The sequence below is a fragment of the Molothrus ater genome, chromosome 1 (genome assembly GCF_012460135.2).
Source record: "Molothrus ater isolate BHLD 08-10-18 breed brown headed cowbird chromosome 1, BPBGC_Mater_1.1, whole genome shotgun sequence".
In the NCBI taxonomy this organism is placed as follows: Eukaryota; Metazoa; Chordata; class Aves; order Passeriformes; family Icteridae; genus Molothrus; species Molothrus ater.
The window spans coordinates 23,169,676-23,196,525 of NC_050478.2; the positions used below are offsets into that span (position 1 = coordinate 23,169,676).

Sequence of the window (26,850 nt, forward strand, 5' to 3'; positions counted from 1 at the left end):
AGAGAAACAGATCAGATTTGATGGATTTTGTTTACATTTTAGAATTCTCTTTGTAAAATCAAGTAGTAAAAATAACATTCATTTCCCTGTCAGAAACTCTGTGAGAGAGAGGGAAGAGAGAAAAATAACTGAGAAGGGCTTGGCAACACATCATAATAGTTTTATTCTCAAGTATTTTGAAAGAAACTAGATAAATAAAATGTCATGTCTTTAATGACTAATGCCCAGAACAGATTTCCCCCAAAAGACCTTCAAAATTATTGAAAAACTATTTCTGTTACGCTTTGGGAAGAAAAATCCATAATAATGTGACCTTTGAGATGAAAACTACCGATCTAAGTAGAATGGATGTAACACTTCAAATCTTATTTGGTGGGAAAAAATTTAAAAGGTTGATTGCCTCTTCCTTTTTCTTTTCTTTCTTTTCTTTGTTTTGCTCTATCTTCTGGAGATCATGTCCTCCCTACAGAAGTTTGACTGAAGCTTGTCAGACTTCTGACAGAAATGGCAGGAGATTAATTTTCTGTAGATGAGCTGTGCTTAACCCGTGTGAATTTAGCGGGTAAGATGTCACCTCTCCAGGGGACTGTCCTTTTTAGAAAAGGTTACATTTTAAAATGTAACCATCTGTAGCAAAAACAAATTTGCTGTTTTACCATCACTTGGCATTATATAGCTGCTGCCAAAGATGTCTCCAGTGTACTCCATCTGGGTCCATGACAAGGAATTCTTACTTTAAAACTTTTACAATCATTAGGAATGGAAAAATCTATTTGCATTGTGTTTGCTTGTTTGTGATGCCCGATTATTTTTTGGCATGACAACTATTAATTTAATTGATTTTTTTGGGACAATCTTAAGTATTTAGTGGTATTAACTCACTCCTCATCTCTGCTGTTCCTCTTAGAAACTATTACTAATTTCTGTTAAAGTTTTTGACATTCTCCTGTTAACATTGAAGGGTTTCAGCTGCTTTGTTTCCAGAGTTTTGAAGCAGATGTTTTTGAAACTGTGTTTTTGATATGTTTATCTTTTCCAGAGGACTGGCACTCTACTGCATCCATACAATCTCCTATGATCCCAGTATTTTGTTATGTAAATGACATTAATGCTTCCTCTACTAGTATTCTGCTGCTTAGAGCCCTAGCTAAACATATGTTTTTGGTAATCTTCATCCACGGCGACTCACACAGACGTGCTGGATACAGGAGGTGCAAAGGAATTTCAAATACAATTCTTATTTCTCAACTTCCTGCAATTCTCTCTGATTTTTATAGCTCTGTTTGGTGGACTTAGTTCTTTCTTTTGCTTGGAGGCATTGTTAGTAATTTTTGACTTTTCCTCACAAGGAAGAGCATGTGGAATAATGAAAGTGTTTATGCCAACGAAGAAGAAAGAGTAGTTCACAGCAAAAGGTGGTGTTAGCCCTCTGCTGATCAGGTCACACCTGGTCCTGCCTGGCAGACCTGAGTTCAGCCATCCAAGGCAGAGACAAGAACGAGATGCTTTATTCCTATTCCCAGGACCTGAATACATGGCTTCAGGCAGTAGATGCCCCGATGCACATTTTATTGAGTGATACCCATGTGGTTAGTTGCAGAAGTGTATCATTCTGTGGTTTTGAATTATACTTGAATTTTAACAAAGGGTTTAGGGTTGCCTAGCAGATGCCCCTGCTACTTGCTCTTCTGATCATTACATCTTTTTCTTCCAAGTCAGCTGCATATTCTCCCTTACTGAGTTCATACTTGGTTCTCTGGAAATTCTCTCTTGTATAGGTTATACCAGTCTGAGCAAGCATTTCAGTTTCTGTAAATATTCTTGAACATGCTATGCCCTCTGGGTCACATGGGCTACAGCTGTGGAGTTATTTTTCAGTTTTGGCTCTGCTTTCTGTAAGCTTTATTTTAAGATATTCTGATAGAGATATGCTACCTTCAATTTTCTCTTTCTCTATTTGATTAGTAGAGGAACAGAATTAGAGTTAGACTTCCATTTAGTCTTTTCTTTTCATCATTTGAAGTCCTCTGTAGCCATCAGGTGTGGAAATGATGTCTTACAGAAGGTTCATGGCCAAGGCTTGCAGTCTCCATATCACTCACTGCTTCTGCTCAGGTAAAAGTCTTTTATTTGTCTCAGAAAAATAACATTTTTCAAGATGTGACCTGAAAGACCTTGTTTATAATGCCCTGGGGTGTCAGTTTCAGTTTTGATTTATCTCAGCAGCTTTATCACCTCTCTGACAGGTATCAGTTTCAGTGTTGGGTAAAGATTACAAAATACTCTGCAGGTGGTGTGTTGCCCATTTTGTGTAGTCCATACTTTTGAAATGCACTGCACTTTGTGATGAGAAAGATGAAACACACAGAGGTTTAGGGAAGCTGGAGCTCCATGATCCTCACACAGATTGTCATCTGGAAAATACATCTCTTTCTTTTGAACTTGAAATATTTTTCTGCAGTTAATGTCACACCTTGTTGCAACCTGGTAGAATTCCTGTTCTGTTAATTAGTGCAGTAGTGTACAGACAGAATTTAGAACTTTTTGTTTGTTTCTTCTTGTTCGACAAAATTTTTAAAAAATTTTTACACTTGGAATCTTCCTACCTTCTCTACTTACTTTGAACATAAGAAAACATCTATGGGAGTGATTTCCAAACTGCTTATGCTGATTGAAATTGTATGTTGCTATGAGATGAATTTTCCAGCAAAACAGAATTATTTCTTTATCACAACAGAGTAGTGGATAACCTGGATGTAGTGAAGTAGGTGTTTTCCTACCTGTGCATTGGCTGTCAGCCACTGTTAAAGGGAATTTGGCTTGACAAACCTTTTCTCTGGTCCATCCCAACACAATATATGTGTTGTGTGTGCATATATATAAAATATACATATAACTATAGCTGTGCATACTTATCCATCTCTCTATCTATTTTTCTAAAGTTCTCATGCTGAGTCCTTTGTCTACTAAGGCAAGAAAATGCTTTTCTTTTCTCCTTAAATGAAAAAAAGTTAATACTACATAATAAACTAGACAAAAAATCACAACTGAAAAACAAACATGTGCCAGTCTGCCCCAAACAGCTGGTTTTAAAAGATGGCTTGATTCTAATTATCTCAAAATTTTATTTGAGATCCTTGCTCTTTAGACACATGATCAAACTCTCCAGTGCGAGGTAAAGTTTTGGTGTATTCAGAGTACACATTTTATACACTAAAATAGTACTTTTGCACCATATATAAATAGAATATTGCAAGCTGTATAAAGTAGCCATCTGCTCAAGATTTAGTTATGTAGTGATACACATCAGTTTGTTCTCCTTGAATTAGCTTAAGCTTCCTGGTGGTGAATTTAAGTGTCATGCAGAGGTATATGTTCCTACCTGTCAGTTACTTTTTAAAACAAAATCAAGCAAAACACTAATGTTGTATAACTCAGATAAATGTAAACCCCCCAAATATTCAAATAAAAATAATTGCAATAAGCAGTGCTTTACTGCACTGACTCTGTACTTTTTTTGGGAGAGCAGCCTTTCTTCTGTTTCTGTAACCTTTATTAATTTTCACTTCTGATACATGCAACTTTCCTCCAAAAAGCACAAGCAAAAAAGCATGAATCCTATAATGATCCTACTGATCCTGTTAGCACATCTAAAATAAGTTGTGTAAGAAATCTAATTTTAAAATGGACTCTAATGTCAGGATTTTCCCTGAAAGCTAGGCATCATTTCTGTCTACCAAAATAATCACTTGCTGTGCCAATCTTGCCTCTCTTCCTGTTCAGATGTAGGCAACCTTCTCCAGTTAGGAACCTGTAAATTACTAGGGGAGCTGCATCCTTCCTGGTCGATGTGTTTTATGGAGGTAGGATAATTTCAGAGCTTGGTGTAGAGAGTGGAGTGTTCTTTACTGGCACAAAGGAAGCATTAATAAATCCTTAACCTAAAGGATACTCTCTGGATGAAAAGGCAGATAAAATGTGGCAGTTGAGCCAGCTCCTGTGCTCTAATAGCCTGGAGAACAAGGGAAGAGCTTTAAAAACTGCACCCTTCACAGGGAGCTCTGTGGTTGCTTCAGCCCAGGTTGCTCTTAATTTATGGCTGTGTGTTAAAGGGTTAGGAAGATGCAAGCAGCAGAATGGGATCAGAGAGTGGGAGAACTGAGGCTGAGGCTTGGTTTGAATGCTTGAACATCTTTGTATCCCTTGAACATTGCCCTAGAAAACAGTCCCACTTTCAAGATACGGTCAAATTGGCCTATTATTATAGGTAGGATGCAACCTGCAATTAGTGTGGAAACTGCATCTGGTTTTGTGAAAGGTTTAGTCTCGTGACAAGAGACAAAATGCTTAAAAAGTAATTATCTGTGATTCTTGTGATTTAATCTCAGTTGAGCTTCTTGGCCTGTATTTTTCTTTCAAGTTTTTCTAGCAATCAATTCATTTCTTTTCAGGTGTATAACAAAGCAGATATTCACTTTTGATTTTTCTTTAGTTTACAGAGGTACTGTGAAAATAATATTTTTCTCCTGATGGTAGCTTTATATTGAAGTTTAATATCCCCCAGTTAAAAAAAAAAAGAGAAAAGGATCTATTTAAAACTTAGACTCAGGAGTGTGGTAGTTAAGTGTGACATTCACAAGCTGTTCTGCAGTTATGAAAAATGCATGAGAACATAACCCACACAGCTTCTATAGGAATAGTCAGGTGATTTTCTGTGTAATTTTCCATTAAAGCCTTCTTTATTACATAGATTTTGAAACATTCTGAGAAAGTATTCAGGTGGCAATGTAGTGCAAGGATTCACACTGCCAGATCTTGTTTTAAACCTATTATCTCTCCTACAGGCTGTATCAATGAAACAGCCGTTTGAAACTATGTGGTCAGAAAACACAGTTTCTTCTCATTTCTTTTTTCTTTTGTTATTTTTAATACTCTCACGTCAGTTTGAACTACTAGCTTCTTCTATTTCTGTACTCAATATTTTGGCATACTCTCTCTATCCTTGTTACTATGATCTGTATTTCCTTAACCAGAGGGGAAAAAATTATCTAATCATGGTTACTGCAAGCCATGCTGCTAAAAATGCTCACTTCTGTGCTTAGTGGTGCTCTTGAACTGATCTAGCACTGGGAAAAATGTAGGCTTATAATAAGAAAGTTATCTAATGAAAACTATTTTCAAGGAAAGTGAAACGTGAAGGCAAACAAGTAAAATTCCCCGTGAGTTTCCTGAGGGGAAAGATCTGCATTGTTCTGTGCTCCAGTTGCCCACGTCCTCTTGGGGATAACATGATCTACCACAACCTGTGCTGACTTTCAGAGTGACTTGGGATTGTTCTTCAGAGGCATGAGGACCTTTACTCTCTTTTGTCTCCGTAATTAATTTAACTTTCCCATTTGAGTTCTTTGGACGATTTCTCCAGAGCATGCAAGTTCACTTTGCAGTGAGTTTTCCAGTTGTATCAGTTTCTTGCTGCCTGGTTGTTTACCGCCTATTTAACTTTTTGCTTTTACATAGTTCAGTCTTGGTCACATATGCCACCTAGGTGTTGGGGGTTTTTTCTCAGCTTTCTAAGTTGTTTGTTTGGGGTTTTTTTGTAGCAAATGAGGAGCTCTAACATGGAGCAACAGGCTTCCTTAAGCATAAGTAGTCCCAATGGTATTTAGTACATAGAAGTGTTGCCAAGCACTGGAAAAGGCTGCTCAGTCTTTTCACTGGAAAAGACTGAGTCACAATCGCTGGAGATATTTAAAAGATGTGTGTAGATGTAGTGCTTGGGGACAAATGTGGTGGGCTTGGCAGTGTTAGGATTAGAGTTGGACTTGGTGATGTTTAAAATCTTTTCAAAGCTAAATAATTCTGTGATTCTCTCTTGGTGTTTTAGAGGGTTAAAAAGCAGTAAGAAGGAGCAAGAGAAATAGAAAAATAATAGCTATAGAAGTATTGTAAGGTTAGAGCCTCAAAGAGAAGCTTTGAAAAAACTTAGCAAAATACACGTGTTCAGCTAAAACCAGTACTCTTTTCCATTGAGAAATATTGTCTGGGTCAAACTGGGGGATTGCACCAGTTATGTAAAATACAGGGAATTTCTTGTGAGTCTGCTGCTTGTGATGTCTGTCAGTGGCTGATGCAAGCACATCTGATGTGCTCTGGATATGTCTCACTCACTATGTGTATTTCAGTCAGCCACATCCCAGGCAGAGTATGGGAATCCTGTGATTTAACAAACACAAATCTCTGTGTATACGCATTCCCATGTATTTTACCAGAAGTAATAAAATGCTTTGGAAGAAAAAATTGTACTTAAAATTGGATTTTCTAGATTTTATTTAAATATTAGCATTTAATAAAAAAGCCACCAACCTTTCTGTAACAAATAATATTTTTTAAACAGAAATGGGTGAAAAGGACAGGTTAATGTGGAGGAATCTGAATAATGAAATTCATATCTATGAAGCTGAAAAAATACCCATATGTATGAGGGACTGTAATAATAAAGGAAGGTAGGCTGAAATGGTTATAGTTTTCAGCAGTCATGTAGAATTTCAAATTATTCTGATTCCTTTATTTAGATTAATTTAAGCTTAAAACTTAGGTTTTGAAAAGTTATGCATTTTTGCATTATTTCTGTCTTCACCTCCTTTATAATCCAGAAATAAAAGGAAATATAAGTAGTATTGGAACTTCCTAATTTGTAATTAAAATTTGAAATAGTGTATGAGATTTTATTTTTAAAAAATGGGGAAAGTTTTGGGGGAATGGTGAAGCTGTCCCTTCATTGTCTAAAATAATTGCAATATGCTGAGTGTTTTGGCATTTCATTAAGAAGTATCAAAAATTATTTATATTATTATTGTATATTCTTTTGCCTCAATTTTTTTTAATAAAATCCCATGAAGTGCTTTTCTCCACCACATGCCTTCAAGAATTGTAAGCCTTTAAAGATTACAAATGGAAGGTAAAATAATGTCCATTCTCACAAAGGGAAATCTCGCAGTGGAGAACTGGGCAATCCAGTGTGATGGTGCTGTCAGAGCAGAGCTGAGCTGCACTGCAGAGGTGCTGTGGGTTGGGCAGGGGAAGGTGCCAGCCAGGGCTTTGGGCAGAGGATGGTGCATGCAGCACTTCCAGGAGGAAAATGAGTCAAAAGTCATGGCTTCCAGTTTGTGCTTCTGGCAGCTGGACTACGGAGAAATGAGCTTGAGGTTATAGGAATAATTATTGTTGATGATTTACGGTGTGGTAATTGATTAAAGGCATCCTGTTTCCTATCAAGATCTTAGGGCTTTACAAGTTGTTGTGACCTTTAGATTATGGTTTCCAGAGGTAGAGAATAAAAGCAAATCTCAGTGTGAAAATAGGAATGGATGTGAAACACATGTATGCACCCTGTCCTTTCTCTGTCTCATTATGAGGAAGGCAACAGTGAACTATTCACTGTTAACTAGGGCAGCATTTCCACTCCAAACAAAGCTACTCACTGTGTGTTCATTGCAGCCTGCAATTTGGGAAATACTTTGCACTCCCTCTTCATTATATGCAAGACATTTAAACATCTAACCACTTCTTTTCTGAAGTTTTTTAATGTTATATTAGTCCATAATTGGATAGTTCAATGAGAAGTCTACTTGAATAAATATTTTAGTCACCTCTATTAGTGACATCTATAATAAAGCTGTGATTAAATAATCCTAATTTTTTTTAACCAGGCAGAATGCCTTTTTAAGCATGGATTGGAAACCAAAACTATTACTGCCTTATCTGTAATGAAGTGCTCCAAATAATGTAGCAGGAAAAAGATCTGAGAGTTTCCTTATGACAAATTTGTGTAAATCTACTAATACTTAGGAATTGGATAGCAAAATAATAATAGGTTGTTCTTTGTATTGGAGAGAGGTGAAAGGGCTCAATTTTGCAAACATGTATATGTATGCCCTTATGCCATTGAATAGAAAGCTGGAATATTGATATCAAAAAAAGGTCTATAGTTGCCAAAGTGCCAGAATTTTTACATAAGACAAATGAAGAATAGTTGAATAAGGAGAGTGTTTGCATTTTCTTGCTAATGGTTAATGGGGTGTGGTGGCCAATTATGAGGCACCATGTCAGCTTACCTGGGATGCCTCTGCCTATTTAAATAGAAGCAATTTTTAGGGTCAGTTGATTTAAAACTTTCAACCCTGGCTTAGCAAGAATTTACACACAGATGTGCCCTGTACTGTAATGTTTGCTTCCTTTCAAAAGACTGATACATGGATACTTTTTGTAAATCAGACATAGGATCCCAAATGTGAGTATACCAGTTGTACAGGTGCACATGGCTCATCCCAGCTGAATTCAACATTAACCATGCTGGGTTTGCTTGTCTGCTTTTCTGTGTAGCGATAGCAAGAATATTATCAAATCATTCACTGTGTGTGATTTGAGTATAGTGCTGACTCTCCCAACTTTCTCTATGATCTTTTGGTTGGTTTAGCACAGGAAGGATATCTGAGCACTGCAGTCTAAAACATATGTAGGTGTGGCTAAGGGCAGCTGCAGGTCAGTTTCTTGCAGTGTTCATCTGATCTTGGAGAAGAAATAAAATTGTTTCCTTCCAGACAACTAGAAAATGGGGAAACGTGGGAAAAGAGGATGCACTTCAAAAAAGAAAAACATTTTCTCAGAATTTCAGAATGGAGACTTTTAATGTCAGGTGAATTTCTGTTTTTGCAGAGTTGATTTATTCTCTGTTAGGACTGTGTAAAGGGGGGGCAAGTATCAGTCTATCACAAAGGCCAGCTGAGCTGTCTGGCCCTTTGAGCAAGAATCATTCCTTAGCTTGGTTCAGTTTTTGACTCCTCACTTAGGCTGCAAATATTAAGGATACAGGACTTTTATCAACTATATAAAATGTACATTAAAGTATGATATGTTTATATCTACATCTGAAGACTCTAACCATAATTCAGAAGATGACATCATTAAAGATGCTTTCCTATAGCATTTTGACCACTCTCTGAACAATGAGTGATTTAATGGGATACTGACTACTTAGAGCAATGTTTTTGGATGGGCTTTAGTCTAAAAAAGTAAGTAAGAAAAAAATTATTAAACAGCTTTACTAGTCTGATTTTGTAGGGCAGATTAAGGATGCTCTTTAGATTTCTAAACATAGACAAGAACGCTTTAGTTGTTAATGGTCTTTTTTCCTCTATGAAGTGATATATGTGAAAAATAAAACAGAACCCTCTCTTTGGTGAAGAACAAAATCTTTTTGATAGATCCAGTGATGTAACTGTATGGTTGATATTAGCAACTACCATCTGGGTTGTTGAATAAATATTAATGGTTTTTTCCTTATTAATTTTTTTTGTTTGTTACTGAAAACCAGCATGTCTTTGAGCCTTGATAATGATATTTGGTCTCTAAAGGTTGAGTCAAAGCAGTTAATGTTACGGGTGCAATGCTGAAAGGTCTTCTTTTTTGTTTTGTTTAGCCTACAAGCCCTAAGTTTGGAAAAGCAGACTCATATGAAAAACTGGAAAAACTAGGGGAAGGATCCTATGCTACAGTATACAAAGGAAAAAGCAAGTAAGTGGTGTTTTGTTTTCTTTTAATTTTGTGTGTAAATAAAGATAAGCAGAACGTATCAACTGATGTTACTGAACATGTACACAGATCTCTGAATCAAAGTGCTACTGACTGCCGTGTGCTCTAGTGAAAGGGGCTGAGACCATAGTGCACAGGTAGCACATTGCATACACCAGAGCAAGATGAGGTTCTTGTTAATCTGATGTTTTGTTTGCACTTCAATGTTGTGCTACTTCTTTGGTATCCATACCAAATTCATTCCTGGGGTAAAAGCAAAATATGCTGTCAGGTAGAGTTTTATGATGGTCTGAGAACAATGCTGAATATATGTGATAAGTTGTTCATTTCTGCTTATCATTATTAAAAAACTTTAATAAAACAGCATGAAGGGAATGAATGGAATTTTGGACTACTCTAGGTTTAGTTTATTTACAATTGTTGCAACTACTCTACCTCAAAATAATCTACTTCATACATGTCACATATTTTTTCAGCCACTTAAATGTTAGTCGTTGTAGCTTTTTTATCCCCAAATGCCCTAAGCGCTTTTATATTGCATAAAATAACTCAGTAAACACACTTAAAATATACTTCTTCAGCCAGTGCTTCCATTTAGAGTTATCCATTGTGAAGCAGAGTGCCTTGTGTCATTTGACATATTTAATGACGTTTTCATAATCGAATTTCCAATAATAACAAAGAAGTTGTAAAAGAGGGATTTGGTACATGTGATATCTTTATTTAAAAACTTTGGTTAGTCAATAATACATGAGACAACACTGCCGTTCCAGCAGAGAATACCATGATGGTTGTGGGAGAGAATAACTATGTGAAAAAAGAAAATATGTCTGAACATTTTCCAGGTTCATTAACTTGGTGAGGTACTGAAAATTATCTAGTTTCACTGAATATTTGTAATAAATTAAAATGAGGGTTCCCTCATCTCTCAATAGCTTACTTAGGTATTGACAAGCATAATAACAGCTGATAGGAATAAAAACATATTCTAAATGTAGAAGAAGTATTCACACTTGTGCTATGCCACTGCAGGTATTGTCTTTCACTGGCAGCCTTCTTCAAGGAAAGGCTATTGCTTTGTGCTGCTAATGGCTCAGTTATGCATTACCATAAGTTCCAGACATTATACATGTGTAAGCTTTTTATTGGAGTCTATGTAATATGAGAGAACAGTATAGATTTCAGCTTGTGCCTAATTACTAAAATCCTTTAGTAAAATCACAGTGAGTATCTGATGACAGTCAGTCCATATGTCTCAGTTTTCAGTAAGACTGAACTAAGGCAACAGAGTCACTGGATGTCCCATCAGTCAGTGGAACAAACAGAAATTTAAAAACAAAGCAAAACCCTTCCCTGAACCTATTGCATTAATAGTGAACATGTTATGAAATGTAGATTGGTTAGAAATACTCCTTTTTGGTAGAGTTGCCTGCAAACCTGAAATATATACGTCAATGATTTTAATAGTACTTGAATAATAAATTGGAATTACTGGGTACACTGCATTCTCTATTACAAACAACTTGCTCTGAATAAGTAGTGAGAGTTATAACAATTATGTATGGCTTTGTCCTGTTGCCTTGTAACATCTTCTGCAAGGTCTTTGAAATGTGTTCTGACAAAAAGTATGTGCAACTAGAGTGTGGATGAGAATTCATGTGCAGAGAGTATTTCTACTATTATAGTAGTCCTCTGTCACCTGTTTGAATTTGACTTTTTTTTCCCTGCTGAGAGTGGAATAATTTCCATATTATCCAGCACTATTGAGATTTGACACCTCCAGTCCAGGCTTCTGTTTCTTGAACTATAGAGACAGTTGAATTACTTCATGGCAGGAGGAGGTTGTACTTTAAGAACTTGGGAAACACTACAGGTGTTATCTGCTATTTCAAAAGGACTTGTTTGTTGAGGTAATGTAGCCCTGTTACCTCTTCTGTCCCCTGAGAAGGTGAGCAATCTCTGACCTATGTGGTGTCCCCACAGAAGGAAGAGCATCACTGCTGTGATGGACTCTTGGGGAATGTGGGTGAGCAGGTGTGGGGTGAATGCATTGGCTCTGGCCCATCCCTGCAGTGATTAAAAGATGTGGCACTTAGGGACATGTTTTAGTGGTGGGCTTGGCAGTGCTGGGTTAATGGTTGGACTCAGAGGTCTTTTCCACCCTAAACAATTCCATGGTTCTATGGCTGAGACCTGGACCTGGCTGCTGCTTTTCAAGCAGCTTTTCTCTGATTGTTTATAGCTTTATCTTAAAATGATACAGGGATAGAGATTTTTTTTTCCTAGGCTCTGATATGGGTATGTAGGGTGAGACTGTGATATGCATCACTGTGTTCCCCTGCCTGCAGACTCAGTGGGAATACAAATGAGCAAAAGAGGTCTGTTCATTTTGGTATGTGCCCAGTTTGACTGCTGAGGATTAAGCTCTCATGACACAATGCAGAATGCAGGCACACGATGGAAAAGCTGGAGCTGGTAACACACAACAAGTGGATTTTGCTCAAAATGTTTGAGAATCCCTAATAACCAACTTTAATGTTTGGTTTCTTTGTTTTGCCGAAATGTTTCTGAGATATTTCTCTAACTGTAGGTTAAAGTTGGAACATTTAAGATTGTATTGAGCTATTTTAAATTATGCTTTATACTCAGAATTGTTCTGCTCAGTATTTGTCACCAGATGCATGTGGCAAGTAGTTGAGTTTGGAGTTTTTTATGCATTTCCTGAGATACATTTCAGCTTTTAAAATTATTTCCCCTGCTGATCATAATGATGGAATAAGACATTCTTAATCTTAGCATACTATTCAGAGAGTCTAAAAGATGCATACCTGCCTGAAAAGACACAAAGTCAGCCATTCCCTTCCTAAGATTTAAAGTAATATGTACAGTAACTTGCTTTTAGAACAACCCTGGCTTTTTGCACCTTGGAGCAGGATAAATGGTACCCAGCCCTTGTCTTCCTATAAAACCCATTGCTTTTCTATCTTTTTGAGCATCTGTGGTTGTATTCCAGGAAAGTGAAATGAAATGGGCTAATTCCTTTTACTGGATGATGGATTTCTCTTTCTGTAGTCAGATAAAAATGAATCCCTGGGGTGAAGAAGCAGCAGAGTGTTATTGAGGGAAGTGAAGCAGTATTCTCTTAGGCTGGGCTTTTTTGTTTATAGGAGAAACAGCCAAGCAGTCATTTTTTTCTGGCTGACAGTTGCATCAATAGGTAAATCTATTTGATTTCATGTGTTGCACATCAGACGTGTGTAATGAAACTCATCTTGGCATGTTCATTTTCTACTTCCATTCAGGCTAGGTTCTCATATTTTACTTAGTTGTAGAAAGCCACAAGAGGCTGCTTACTGCACGAAATTCAGATGACTTTGAAGGGATTTATTTTAATGTTAAATTTTTTGGAGGGGTGAGCAGACTAATTTACTGATAACACTGTAAAATATGATGCAAGTTCCATTGACTCTGTATTTGATTAACACCTTGGACGTTTGCCATGCAGTAGGTGCAAAGCACCGGGTGGCCTTTGAATTCCTGTATCATTTCACTGTGTAGTTGAGCTGAGGAAGTGCTGCCTGTCTGTGTATTGACATGTGTGTCTTCCTGCTGCCTCTTGAGCTTGTTTATAAATTTACCTGAACATACAGCAGTGAGATCTGGCTCGATCTGTGGCACATAAGTGTTGATGTGAGTTGAGAGTCTGGAGATGAAGCTGGTGACAGCACAAGGGAGCTGCTGCCAACCAGAGCCCCTTGCAAAGCAGTGTGGAGGCCTTGCATTCCCCCGCTGGGAACTCTGCATATTGCACTTAAGGGAAAAACCTGTGCTTTTGGCAATTTTCTGTGTTGGCGTGCTTTCCAGCCTCTCCCACTGTGTTCAGTTGCCCTTCAAGGCAAAGAATTAAAAAAGACTCCCTCAGTTAAAGAGATGTGAGCTGCGACTGCTGCTAGCACAGCACGTGTCTGTGTTTTGAGAGGCATGCCAGTGGTATCTCAGCTGGCATCTTGATCTGCCTCTTGACTATCCATGTGATTTTTCACTGTACCTTTACCTTTTTGGGCACCTTTACTGAATTGCATGTGCTCATAGTATTTTTAAAAAATGTGTAGAATTTGCAGCAGTTCCATCAAGATATTTTTGTCTATTTTCTCTATCGCAAAATTACATAATTTCAATTTACCCTTAATGAAGCACTTGTTTTAATGAATTCTGATCCCTATCCTTTTGAACTATTAATATGAGAGATCAGTAGAGCACAGAGCAGAGAACAGTAGAAGCTAGTGCTGTCAACAGGAGCTCAAAGGCTGCTGATATAGGGCAGTCCTTCCATCCAGGCACCTCTCCCATTTCAGTTCAAAAATCTGATTTTTTGTTTTCAAGGTGACTCCAACTTGTATCCAAAGATGAAATGTATTTTTTCAGGGAGCCCAGGCATTTGATATTTATCTGCATCAAAGGCAGTACCTTTTATTATTCACCTTAAAAGTCAATAGGGAGTTCATGGTGCAAAGTGGAGAGTAATCATGCTCAGCCAGGCATCATGCTCTGTACTGGCCTTGTTTCCATGCTGTGTTATTCTGGAGGCAGCAGGGAATCTTTGAATAATCAGAGGGAACTACCACTGTTTGTTACTGGCATGATGTATTGCAGTGTGTGCTATGAATATAGCTGACCATAAATTTCATAAATGTGACTGTGGATGGCTGCTCACAAGAAAAGGGATGACAGTGTATTTTGATTTTTATATTATGATGCTGAAACCTTCACTGAGGATGGCTGACAGGACTAATTGCTGTTCTGACTTTTGCTTTTCAAGTTGCAGAATTTCTTTTACTCATCATGAGATCTCTTTGACTCTGATTGTCTTTTATGTTCAATCTGCTGTAAGTGCCATAAGCTTGCAATGATCAAGCTGCCATTTTTTAGTCATTCCCCAAACTTACTTTATGCCCATGTGAGGTGTTGTGTTCACAGCTCCCTGATAAGTTTCATGTACAACAGTCCAGTTCACAGGTAAGTTTTTGTTCATGCTATGGCCTATTTATTTAGACTAATATTTCAAAATTACTCTGATTCATATTGCCTTAATGACCTAAACTTTCCTAACCTTTTCTTTATTTCTTGAAAATTGTATGAAATTAGTGTCCTACAAATGAAATCCTCTTTTCATCTGAGGATAACAGATGGCTGGAAAAGGAATACATATTCATGGGTTACAAAAAGGCACTTTTATGGTTACCAGCTAGGCTTTCTTTTTTTCTCCCCCTCATTTTTTAACTTATTTCCTTAACTGATTTTTGTAGGTAAGTTATGACATAGGATTATAAAATGTTTTAAAGAAATCTCTAACATTGTAAATCTTTAATAAAAATAGGAACTTAAAGTTGAATTAGATAGAAAACTAATGACAACTAGATGTTCAACTAAAATGCCAAATGGTGAAAAAATTATTAAAGTAGAGTAAGTACTAAAACAAATTACTAGGATTCTAACTAGAAGATGAATCATTGACTGTATTGATCACTTACTGAGTGAATTTTTCAACGTTTAAATAAAGATTGGGAAAGTTTTTCTCCATAGTTGAATATATAAAAAGAACATCACACTATATGTGCTGTGCTTCAACCTGCAATGCAGTTTAAGGAGGTGGCTTAGTATTATTACCTCTTATAGCAGGGGACAAAACTGAAGAAAGTAAGTCTATTATATTACTTACCCAGGACTGCTCTGGAAGACTTAGTAGAAAAACTAGGATAGAATACAGTTACAGTACATACATGTGTAGAGTTACAGAACGGTACCTTATTGGCCATGTAAGCACGATTGGAAGGGCAGGGAGAATACTGAATTAATTTGCCAGCTGCCACTGTGCACCATTGCTTTTTCCAGTTTGCTGATCAGTGGCATCTCTCAGCAGATCCCCTGTGACTGTCACTGTCCACAGTTGTAAGAGGCCCTTATTTATAAGGGATATCTCTATGTTTGTCTTACACTTCTCTTTCTATGAGCACCAGTGGGGTGTGGAGAGATGTGAGGGGCGTGCAGGAGGATGTGCTCAGCACTGCTTGCTTTGCCTGCTGCCCTTCCCAGGTGACTCCTTCCAGCAGGCACAGGTCAAGTACAGCCCCTGTGCTTGGATGAGCTGCTGGCTAGTTTGAACTGATGTGAACTGGGGCTAAACTCTCTTACCTGCTCCTGTTCAAGTGAGGGCTGCCACACTCTTTGTACGAGACTGCCTTGACTCCTAAGTTCCAGTGACAGCACTAATTAGTAATTTAAATCCTTCATCTCTCATGAAACCCTTTGATCTTCTGTTTTTTCAGCCCTAATAAATATCAGAATTATGAAGTATCTTTAATCCACTGGCTTCTACTAAGACAACATAACTCTTGTCTAGTATGAGGTTAAAAGATGGTGGGATTCAAAGAGAGAAATTCAGGGCCTGTGTTAGTCCCTTGAGAATTTATGTGTTTGGGCTTTAGCAGGACAGGGAGTGGCTTTTGTCAACTAGAAATGTAAGTCCTTTTTAGTAAGAAAAATATAATATAAACCACGTTTACACTGAACTGTCATTTATGTTAGTGATTAAAAGAAGTGTTTCCCTCAATGTGGGATTAGTTATTCGTTGGTAGAATAATCAGAGGTGACTAAACCTACAGTGAATGTGCATCTGTCAGGTTTCTTCAAAGGAAATTTCTGGCAGAGCCTGATTTCATTAGGCCCCCATGGTCTGTTTGGAGTTTTAGGTATCTGTTTATGACATCAATATCACTACAGAGTAGATCTAATTAGATATTCTCAAGGTTTGATCATCAAACTTTGAGATTTTCCTGTAAAAGAATATTTAACAATTGAAAGTTATTTTTCTTCATAAGAATTAATTTCTTGAAATTTGTATCACAAATTAGAGCATCATCCCAATATCTTCTACTGATTTTTCTTTGCAGAAGTGTTCCCAAGCTTAGTATTTGCACAAGTTATGAGCTCAACCTCAACTCCAGCCAGTGGTAAAACTCAGTATTAAATAAACAGATTGAAATCAGAATTGGCAGATTTTATGTTAATTGACTCTTCTAAATGTGTATATTTAGAACATTTATGTCATCTAAATATATCTGAAGAACTTGAGAAGATAGTGTTATTGTACTCTTTTGTTCCTTGTGTGGCATCATCAGCGTTATCCCAGTGAAGCCAATTAAATCATCAGTTACTTTATATTCATCAGTATTATATGTTCTTAATGATGCATTAAACCATTAAACAATTTCCAATTTTCTCTACTTTCTCATAAATGGTCATTTTTAATAAATGTATTTATTTTGGTAGTGCTGCTATATGCTGGTTTAAAAATGCAGAATGACACATTATATTAGCATTTTTTGTAATATCTGCCTCATTTGTATTTTTTATAATATGCAGACTTTTACTTTATGCTGCATAAAGCAATTTGGACTAATTTTTCTTTTGCCTATGTTGCATATATAATCAGAAAGTTATTAGAAAAATTATATAATGTTAAAGTGAGGAATTTCCATAAATTGGGAAGCTGTCCATCAGCTGCAAGTGTTTTGCCTAGACTAAAGTAGTTTTGTGTGATAATTAGAGAGACTTTAGACTTCTGTACTTTCTCTGAAGGTGTTTCAATGACAAAGAGCAAGCGAGTTAGCTTAGGAGGGAGGATGGCTTAGAAAATAGGAATTCTTTAGTCAATATTGTCCTTAATAGAAGCTAATGAGGCAGTTGACAGGCTGGGCATCAGATGATAAGTGTAGTCTTCGACACAGTGAAGTGTATTGTTTTGAGAAGGTGTGAAATTGTTTGCTTTGGACAGTGAGTAATAGAGGTGGTTTAATGAATCCTAGATGTTAAAAGAGTCAGTGGTGTTGCCTTTTCACTGTCTAAAAGGCAGTCTGCTTGTCAGTTTCTTACTTGGATTTGAGATAATGAAAATACTGAGCATGCTTTGAAAGTTATGGAAGACAAATGTGAAGCAATATCTGGAAGGAGTTCTCCTAAGCTTATCTGATCACTTCTGAAGTCTGCAAAGACAGGTACTGATAGGTTGCAGAGGTAATTTTACCCAGGTTTCCTTTATTCAGTCTTGTTTCTAAGGAAATGACCATATTATTTTGACATGGCATTACAAGTTTCAGGGTGCAATTTCATGACATAGCTGGCTTGATCCCATGACACATTGCTTCTCAAAAGGTGGACCCAGTTCTTATGTATTTATTAGTGGTTTTTTCTTTTTTAATGCCTTTATAATTAAAAAAAATATTATTTAACTCTTTTTGGAAGGGCCAGTCTTCTCCTATTTAAGGTCTCTAAGCAGTCTCATTGTAAAGTCCAGCAGAAATGAGAGCAAATACAAGACCGTGTCAGGAGTGTGTGGCAAGGATTAAGCAGGAGAAGCCTCTACTGTGAGCCAGCCCTTAGCTCATCTTTTCAGCATCATCTAAGTGCACCCTGAGATTGCATCAGTGGGAGGATAATTAAAGGATGTGAATAAACACCCTATCTCTTTAATTGATACTTCATAATTTCTCATATCTCCAGTTTTATATGCTCCTGTTTATAGAAAATTAAATGGAAAAAAAAAGATTTTAATGACTGGATAGTAAATGAGAATAAGGAGGCTGTTATATTATGGAAATTATAAATTGATATGTTGGAGATAAATTGCATTAAAGAGGAGAATGAAATCCCAGAGGAACACTACTTGAGATTAGTTTGATTATTTTGATGGCACTAAGAGTTGCCATGATATCTATCAAGATGATGACAGGTACCAATGACAAAGGGGCAATGATAACTAAAAAGAACAGCTCACCTACTGTGTTTAACTGTGACTACTTTGAAATGGGTTCCATACTATTGCTATTTCTGTTATATATTTCTCTTCATGAACCAGTGGCATGTAGAACTTCAGATTAAAAAGAACATAAGCTACACAATGCTGTATGTTTTTTTGTCCTTCTCTTCATATCCCTGTTTCCTTAATACCTCTTTGACCTGTTTTTTGCATTGTATTTTATATTGCTTTCTCTGAACACAGCATCTGTCCTGTTCTTTATCTGCAAAATGATCTTGCTTTTCTTACTTAAATTCCTCCTGCAGTTACTTCATCTGTTGCAAAATATTCAAGTTTTTCAGATATCTAAGTAATATGTATATGATAGGTAGGGTGGTGGATTGACAGAGGTATTGAAAATTACACATGGTTATGAACTGCATGTCTGTCATCAGTCCCGCTTTTAACATGGTTCATTCTCCTGTTGGAGCATGACACATGAAGTTACTTGAGGCAAGGCTTGTCTTTTTCTGATGCCATAAATCCTGTTTGAATCCAAATTTAAAAATATATCAGGCAATTATAAGGAGAAATCCAGGAGAGTTAAGCTGATAACTTCCTTTCAACAGTGACTAGTCGCCTGAGACTTGGACTGGTGCCAGCCTGAATATTATGACTAATTGGAAGGTGATGAGTACACCATCTTTTGATAACCAGGGTTTCTTAACTTGCTCAGAGTCATTGTGTAATGTTCTATATAGGGCTAATGAGTTTTGGTAATTATGAAAGAGGAATAATCAGAAGAAACAAGACAGTAGCCATCCATCACTGAACACCTATAACTGCAAAAATTAAAAGCCTGAGGGAGAAGATGAATTCAGAGTTGGTGGTTGTTCATATCATCTTGCTTTGAAAATTTAAAACCTGTTCTGGGGCCATCCCTCTTGTAGTACAGTAGAGAATTACCTCCATGACTACAGGAGTATAAAGGCTCCAATGTGTCCTTGAGCTTTGTGGCTATAAAGGTGAATTTTGCTCTTACAGAAATAAATCTTAATGATAATAATAACAATTATTTTTTAAAACTGTGTTATGCCTTTTTGGTAGTTTATCCTCACCATTGCTTGTCATACATGGGGAGTCTGTTAAAGTTTCATGGTATGACTTTGATCTTGAAGAGGGTAATGGATGATATCAGCTTTGTTCCATTTTTGTGATATTTTATTTGGATAAACTGAACCAACTGGATTTTTTGCAAGACCTGGAATGTAATTATTGTGTGGTGAAATTTTGAATGCTAAAAATGAAACAAGACAAATAGATTTTACACTAAAATGACCTGTTAAGAACTCTTGTCTCTCTGAGCACAAAATATTTTTAAATTTATGAATGAAAGCTATTATAATCTAAAAGTAGCCTGGGCCATGTAGTCAAGAATACGCCTCAGGAGCAATCCTGCCCTAGGGGGAAATGACGAGAATGACCTAAGAATTATTTCATTACACAAACTTTGTAGCTTTTTGAAGGCTATATTAATGTGTATCATGTTGTGGGAAGGAGGTAACCAGTGTAAATCCGGATATACTGCATGTGAAGTGATTTATGAAAATCATATGCCTTTTTCTTTGAACAGTTTGATCAAATAATGAACAGATATTTTATAACAGAAATTTTAAATTGTGTTACTTCTTAACAAAGCTTCAGTAACAAAGCTGTGGTAGAAAGGAAACAGACTGACTCACAGAAAACTGAGATAATTTCTTGGATTGCATCTGAGTGTGAAAATATAAAGTTGACATTATGGAAGCTATGAAGTGCTTCTTACAGTGCTGTAGATGAATCACAGGCATTGACAGGAAGAAATTGAATAACTGCATGATAGGAAATAAGTTCTATTATAAGAAATACGGTTTCTTCTGTAATTTTGGTTTTTCAAAATTTCTTCTTCCCCTCCCCTCTTTCCCTTTCAGGGTAAATGGAAAGCTGGTGGCGTTGAAGGTGATTAGATTACAAGAAGAGGAAGGAACCCCATTTACTGCTATCAGGGAAGGTATGCACTCATAATTAGTGATTATATATGTGTTTTTTTTTTTTTAATTGCATTGTGCTTCTAATTTCTGTGCCATGCTATTGTGATTAGCTGGAGAATTCAAATTACATGGTTACATTCTCAGTAGGATGAAACTTTGGTGCTTCAGAAACAAAGCCTCTGGTGTGGGAGTTCTTGTTAAAGAATGCAACTCTGCCTGTACTTTGGCTCCTGTTAGATTTACTACACAAATGAGTACTGGGGAGCATGTGTGAGGTGGGTGTGAGAAGTCACTCTGGAAGAGGAGGGAGCTGTGTAAGACGCGCTTCTGGCCCGCAGGCAACTCCTAGCATGAAGGTGGATGTGATTTTTCATATATACGCAGCATGAAGCAATGACAAGCATTTCTTGATAAAGGCAATCAAAAGATCATGGAGCAGAACTGCAGGCACTTTTGAAGCTGTGTGTGGTTTGCAACTAGCTTGTGTTTGTTTTTTCTTCCCCATGGACTCTAAGTTGTGTGGCCTGGGAATGGTTCTTATCTATGGTGCTTGGAGATGCCTGTTAAGCTTTCTGCTCCATCCTTTATCCTTCCTTGTCAGTCTCTCCTGGTCCCTAGTGATGGCTGCTTTATCTGAGCCTGTCTGTATTGAGCTCTTGTGAAGAAATTGCTGGATATGCCTTCTTTGTGTGGTCCTGCTTTCTTAGAAGGTACAAAAAATGAGCCTTGGTAGAGAAATAATAAACAATTTACCATCACAGCACTGATTCAGACTCAGCTCAGATTGGTAACGAACTAAAGAGATGAAACTGCTACGACTTTGAGGAACCTCTTAAAACTATACTATCAGCCTAATTCCCAGGGTGAGATGAGCCAGGGAGGTACTGAAACATCTGCCCTCACAGGGTCCACAGTTTGCCCTCCATGTGAGATGTCTGGCTTTGTGACCATGAGAGCCCCAGACACAGCAGCTGTAGCTCCCTTGTGCCTTGCTCCTGCAGCCATCTGTCTGCTGTATGTCTGTCTGTACAATGAGCCCATTCTGGAGTAGGCTGGGCAAAAAACCCCCATGTTTCATGTGATTGACACCGTGAAGTCACTAAACTACTGTGGATTTCCATCCCAAGACTGGCATTTTAAAGGTGGCTCTTTCACAAAGGAGGGAAAACCGTGGGTGGCGAATTTATGAAGGAATTTCCACAGTTGTTCTCTACTGCTTCATCTGAGTAACAATTATTGAATGATCTGACACATTTATTCATAACAATATCTATTTTATGTGTGAGCTGTCTGTCCCTGCAGCTGTGCTGTGATAACAAGGTGTGCAGAGGGTTACGGGTGCAGCTTTCAATATCTGTAATGCTGAGTTCAAGTTATAACAGCCTATGTTTCAAATATGTTTATTGTTCTTCAGGTTTGTAGTTGATATGGTACTGACTTAATGAGAGAATAGTAAATATGGCTTTCTTGTGCCTTTTTAGTGACACTTAAAAGGATTTTTAATGTGAGCTTGGTCTAGATGAAAGTTTATAGCACTGTAACTGTCAAATGCAGTATAATCCCTTTTCCTTCATAAATAGTGTGTTGTGTGAGCTCAGTCTACAGAAGTATTCATTAGGAAAAAGAACGGGGATTTTTCCCACTTGATATGTTAAAAAAATTATAAAGGCCCACTTGCATGAAAATACTTCTCACACTGTCATTGGAAACTTTTCTTTTTAGCTGTGACTACAATACTGTGGTTGAAGCCAGTTTAATAGTAGTAGAATAACTTTAACAGTAGTAGAATAAAGGTCTTGTCTAGAAAAACTCTTGAAGTTAATAATTAATACCAAATCAACTGTGTGGTGTCTCATTGATTATGATAGGACTGTGTGCATCCATTACATTTTTAAGTCTTCATCTAAGTTGAGACTAGATCCAAAGAGTATTAGGGTATTGAAAAAGTTTCTTCTTGACTCTTGTAGACTCTTGGTTAGGTGGGGTCACACTTGAGTTATAGGCTGTTTATGAGGGTTTTTTTTGGTGAATGAAATCTCATCTCCTTGACAGTGGAATTTCATTCAGGAGCTATCAGTGTTAAGTACTATGTTGTATGTTTTATGTCATGTAGATGTCACACATACCTGATATGTAAGATGGGAAGGTGAAAAAATCTATATTTATTTAGGCTTTGACTTTTCTGTTGTTGGTTTTGATTTTGTCAGAAACAAATATTCAAACCAGAAAAGTAAGGAAAGCTGTATTACAAATGTAAATTTCAGAAGGTGACCTCACTGATGTTGTGCCAGGCCTGTAGTATTTGACAGTAACACTATGGCCACTGCAGCCATGTGCTTCACTAGCAAGACCTTAGGAAGCTGTTCCTTTCCTCTTGGCAGCATCTCATCCATCTTGGACATGCTGAGTTCTTTAATGCATCCATGGCTGCCGTCAGCTTCAAGGATGGAGAGAAAAAAAGGGAAAAAAGAAATGCTTCTGTGAGCTCTTAAAATTATCTGATAAGTTTGATATGGAAAAACAGCAAGAATGGGACACTGTGTTAAGCTGTTTTTTCTTGATCTTTAATGACTAAGTAAGGGCTCCAGTGCCATCATTTAGGCTGGGACAACTAGAACAAGGACAAATACCACTGAAGATGAGATCAACTTCTAATTTCAGTTATCCGAGGAATAGTGTTCCCCTAATGGAAAAATGCATATATGATGGTATGAGCCAGAGGTCTGTTGAAGGGCATTTCTTTCCAAACTCTTTCATAATGGAGAAACCAGACAGGTTTTATCTTGGCTTGCTCCTTATTTTCTAATTTCCCAACAATGCAAGGCAAATTCAGGCAGAAGTCTAGTTAGTTATAAATTAAAACTACTGTTAGAAAATTGTTTAACATTTCTCACAGCTCTTTGAGTAAAGCAGTGAGAGAAAATAGCATTTCTGCTCGGTGCTCCTGAGGGGGATGCAGTGTGATGGTAATTTGGGGGAAGCTACAGGCTGAAATCCTATGCAGTGGTCATGCTCAGGGAATGTTGTAGCTGCCTATGTACAGGGAAGCATATTGTTACTGTTGTGACAGCAGCAGAATGAAGCTCAAAGTAAAACAAAGCTACAAAGGAAAAAGACTAGGAGAAGTGGGAAAATGAAGGAGATAAATATGGAATGTGTGACTGTAGAGACAAGCGCTAACTTGGTTGAAGCAGTAAGTGGAAGAAAAAGTGAAAAAAAACTCCAACTGAACAAAAAAAAGCCAGTAAAGCTGCATAAGGAAAATCATAGTTAATTTTAAGGCCTGGGGGAGGTTTAGCTGAAGCTTCAATTAAAGCTTATGAAGTAAGTCTACTTTTACAGCAGATAAGGGTTTGTGTCTTCTACCATCAAAGTTCCATAGATTTAAATGAAAAGAGATGTATGTGGCATATTTAGTGGTGCAGTTCAGCTGACTATTGAATTTCTACAACAAAATTTAGAAGTGGCCTATGCTAAATGTTCTTTCAACTTGGGCTGAGTTAGATGTAGCAGCTGACTCTATGCAGTTTATGGGATGTTTCTGAATTTAATTCACTTAGTCTGAGATAATCTAATTTACTTTTGAAGAGCCCAAGGAGGAAAAAAAAAAGAAGGAAAAAAGGAGAAAAAAAGCACAACTGATTTGGTGTATGTACTTGAGTGGGATAAATCAATGAGATTTTCTGATAACATTTATATGAGTGATTCAGCCCACTATTTCACTTTGTGGGCTAAGTGTGCCTGCAACAGTGATATCTGAGACACTGTGGAGTCTGAAAGACATTTACATCCCATTTTTCATTTAAAATAATTTTGGTAGTATACAGATTAGCAAATTATTTGTTTTCTGTGTTAGTGAAGTTGTGGTTTGTCCTTTTACTGTAATGCTCTTTATCAACTGTTCAGAGATGGTTCAGCATCTGACTAGAAGTACTATTAAACCCACAGCAGCCAGGAGAAAAAGTCACTGACCTTAACTTTTATCTCAGGTATTTCATTCCCTTAATTTCCTGTAGAATCATATGTTCATCTAGGCTAAATACTGAACTGTGTGGTAGATTCTAATTCTGGGAACAGCTTGATTAACAGTGCTGTAGTTATTTTTTTTTTTCATTTTGGGTAATAATATTGCTTATATCCAGCATGACAACAATTTTGCTTTTTGGATACATATATAGACAAACATCCCTTGGCTTTATCAGCACCTTGCTTCTGAGGTTAACTTGCTTACTGTGTTCCTTTCTTGGATAACAAAATTCTTTCTTCCCCATCCCAGTCATGAAAACTTTTTTTGCATTTGTTTTTAATTTTCCACTCTTGAAAATATTGCTATTTACTATAGCAATAAAACCCTATTCCAGGGTTTTGGTATATTGAAATGTTTCATTTCCCATAGGTCTGGATGGTGTTTCAAAGCATCATCAAGTTTTGTAGCTATTTTTGTAGTTTGTCATTTAAATGCCATGATTGGGCAACTTTCAGTTTGTTTTTCTTTTTATTAATTACTGTATTCACATGTTGTAATTTATATGTACTTGTACCAATTTGTGTGACTTTTAAAGGTGCTCATGTGACAGTTTCTACATCTTTGATTTGACAGTTTCTCAGATGATACTTTTCCATCTACTTCAGTGTCAAAGGCTGTGGTTTTAATGCCATGTATGGATAGCAGCATGCAGAAATACAACATAAGTGCTCTGGAAGCATCTGCTGTATTGCATTATAAAATTACGAAGAATATAGGAATGGTTTAATGGTTATTTTTTAATTTTTAAAGAACGGCTTATCATGCATATTGAATAAGTTTATTTTGTGAGCTGGGGGAGAACACTTAGTGCATCTGAGTGCCAATATAGAGCATGGAAGAGAGATGCTTAACTCTTGGCCACAGAACATCTTCAGAAGTCTTCAAAGTTTAGGGCCTCTGCATCCTTATCTCACTGTGTGGTAGCAGTGAGTCAAGAGGAGGCTGCCAAGATGATTAGAGGGATAGAGCAGCTTTCCTATGAGGAAGGCTGAGAGAATTGGGTTTATTCGGTCTGGAAAAGAGAAGGCTTAGGAGTTACCAGTTGCAGCTCTCCAGTACCTGAAGGTGCCTACAAGAAAGACAGAGGGGGACTTTTAACAAGAGCATGTGGTGACAGGACACAGGGAAATGGCTTTAAACTGACAAAGAGTAGATATTAAGAAGAATTTCTTTACTGTGAGGGTTGTGAGGTACTGAAACAGGTTGCCCAGAGAAATTGTGGCTGTCCCATCCCTGGAAATGTTCAAGTTTGATTGAGGCTCTGAGCAACGTGGTCTAGTGAAAAGTGTCCTTGCCTATGCCAGGGGGTTGGAACTTGATGATCTTTAAGGTCTCTTCTGACCAGGCAATTTTATGATTATAATGGCAACAAAAAATGAAAACCTGAAACAGTCTCTAAGAAAGAAATGAGAGTTCACATTTATTCCCCAGGATTTTTATATTCTGTATGTGTTTTATATATGATATTTTCTATATTGTAATATATAATGTATTATCCTCAGGATATGTATTTATACCAGACAGCATCTTTGAAGATGGGAGGTTTTCTGAGACTTCCCTTTCTGAAATTTGTCAGGCAGCAGGGGATAAATCTATACAAAACTTTTATCAGTGGAAAATCAAAGTGGAATAACTGCTATGAAAAGAATACAGGGAAGATCATCAGGAGTTTGCCAAGACAAAGCTCTTACCTGAATGAATGTGTAATCTATTGCCTACTGTTCCTAACTGGTGCACAATGGAAAACAGTGATTGGTGTTAACAATGCCGCAAGTGATGTAAAGTAGCTGAGCTTTTCTATTATCCTGGAGAAACACCAGATTCTGCACACATACCATTTAAGGAAGAGCTCCAGAAAATTGTATTTTGACTCAGTGGGTGTAATTCTTGCAACCTCATCCTGAATTATGACCTGAGTTATTGCAGGCACTCCCCAGCTCAGTGATATGTAGCCTAATGGTCTTTACAACACTGAAGTCAACAAATGACCTCATGGCACTGGCGGGATGACTCATGGTCATAAGCCTCCTATTTGTTGTATTAGAGTAGGTCTGGAAGATTGTGTGCCATAAGTCAAGGTCACAGTGAAACAATATCTGCCTGTATTTTTTGAAGAGTCATTGGTTGATCTCCTCGAAGAAGGTAAACATGAAAATTGCAGTGAAAATCCTGTCTTCATATTCCAGTAAAGAATTATTATTTTTTTAAATTGGAAGTTAAATCATCCACTTACATAAAGTAAATCTATTCATTTTATTCAGGACTGGTTTGGGTGATTTTTGTTGTGAGGTTTTTTTTCCTTAATAAGGAAGCTTAACAACTGCTTTCTTTTTAGTGATAGGAGTTTGGAGGACTTTCAGATTTCCTTTACAAAGCCCAGTCAAGAAATTTGAATTTCCATAATTGAA

General features: G+C 37.1%; 1 protein-coding gene across 7 annotated transcripts in view; it reads left to right on the top strand.

Moving 5' to 3' along the window:
- The window catches only part of CDK14 (cyclin dependent kinase 14), a 440,286-nt gene that overhangs the window by 85,301 nt on the left and 328,135 nt on the right, over positions 1-26,850 (top strand). For all 7 annotated transcript variants that reach the window (XM_054516107.1, XM_036406938.2, XM_054516108.1 and 4 more), the window contains 2 exons: positions 9,479-9,573; positions 20,356-20,435. In XM_054516107.1, coding sequence (XP_054372082.1) covers positions 9,479-9,573; positions 20,356-20,435 — 175 coding nt within the window. The remainder of the gene's footprint in view (positions 1-9,478; positions 9,574-20,355; positions 20,436-26,850) is intronic.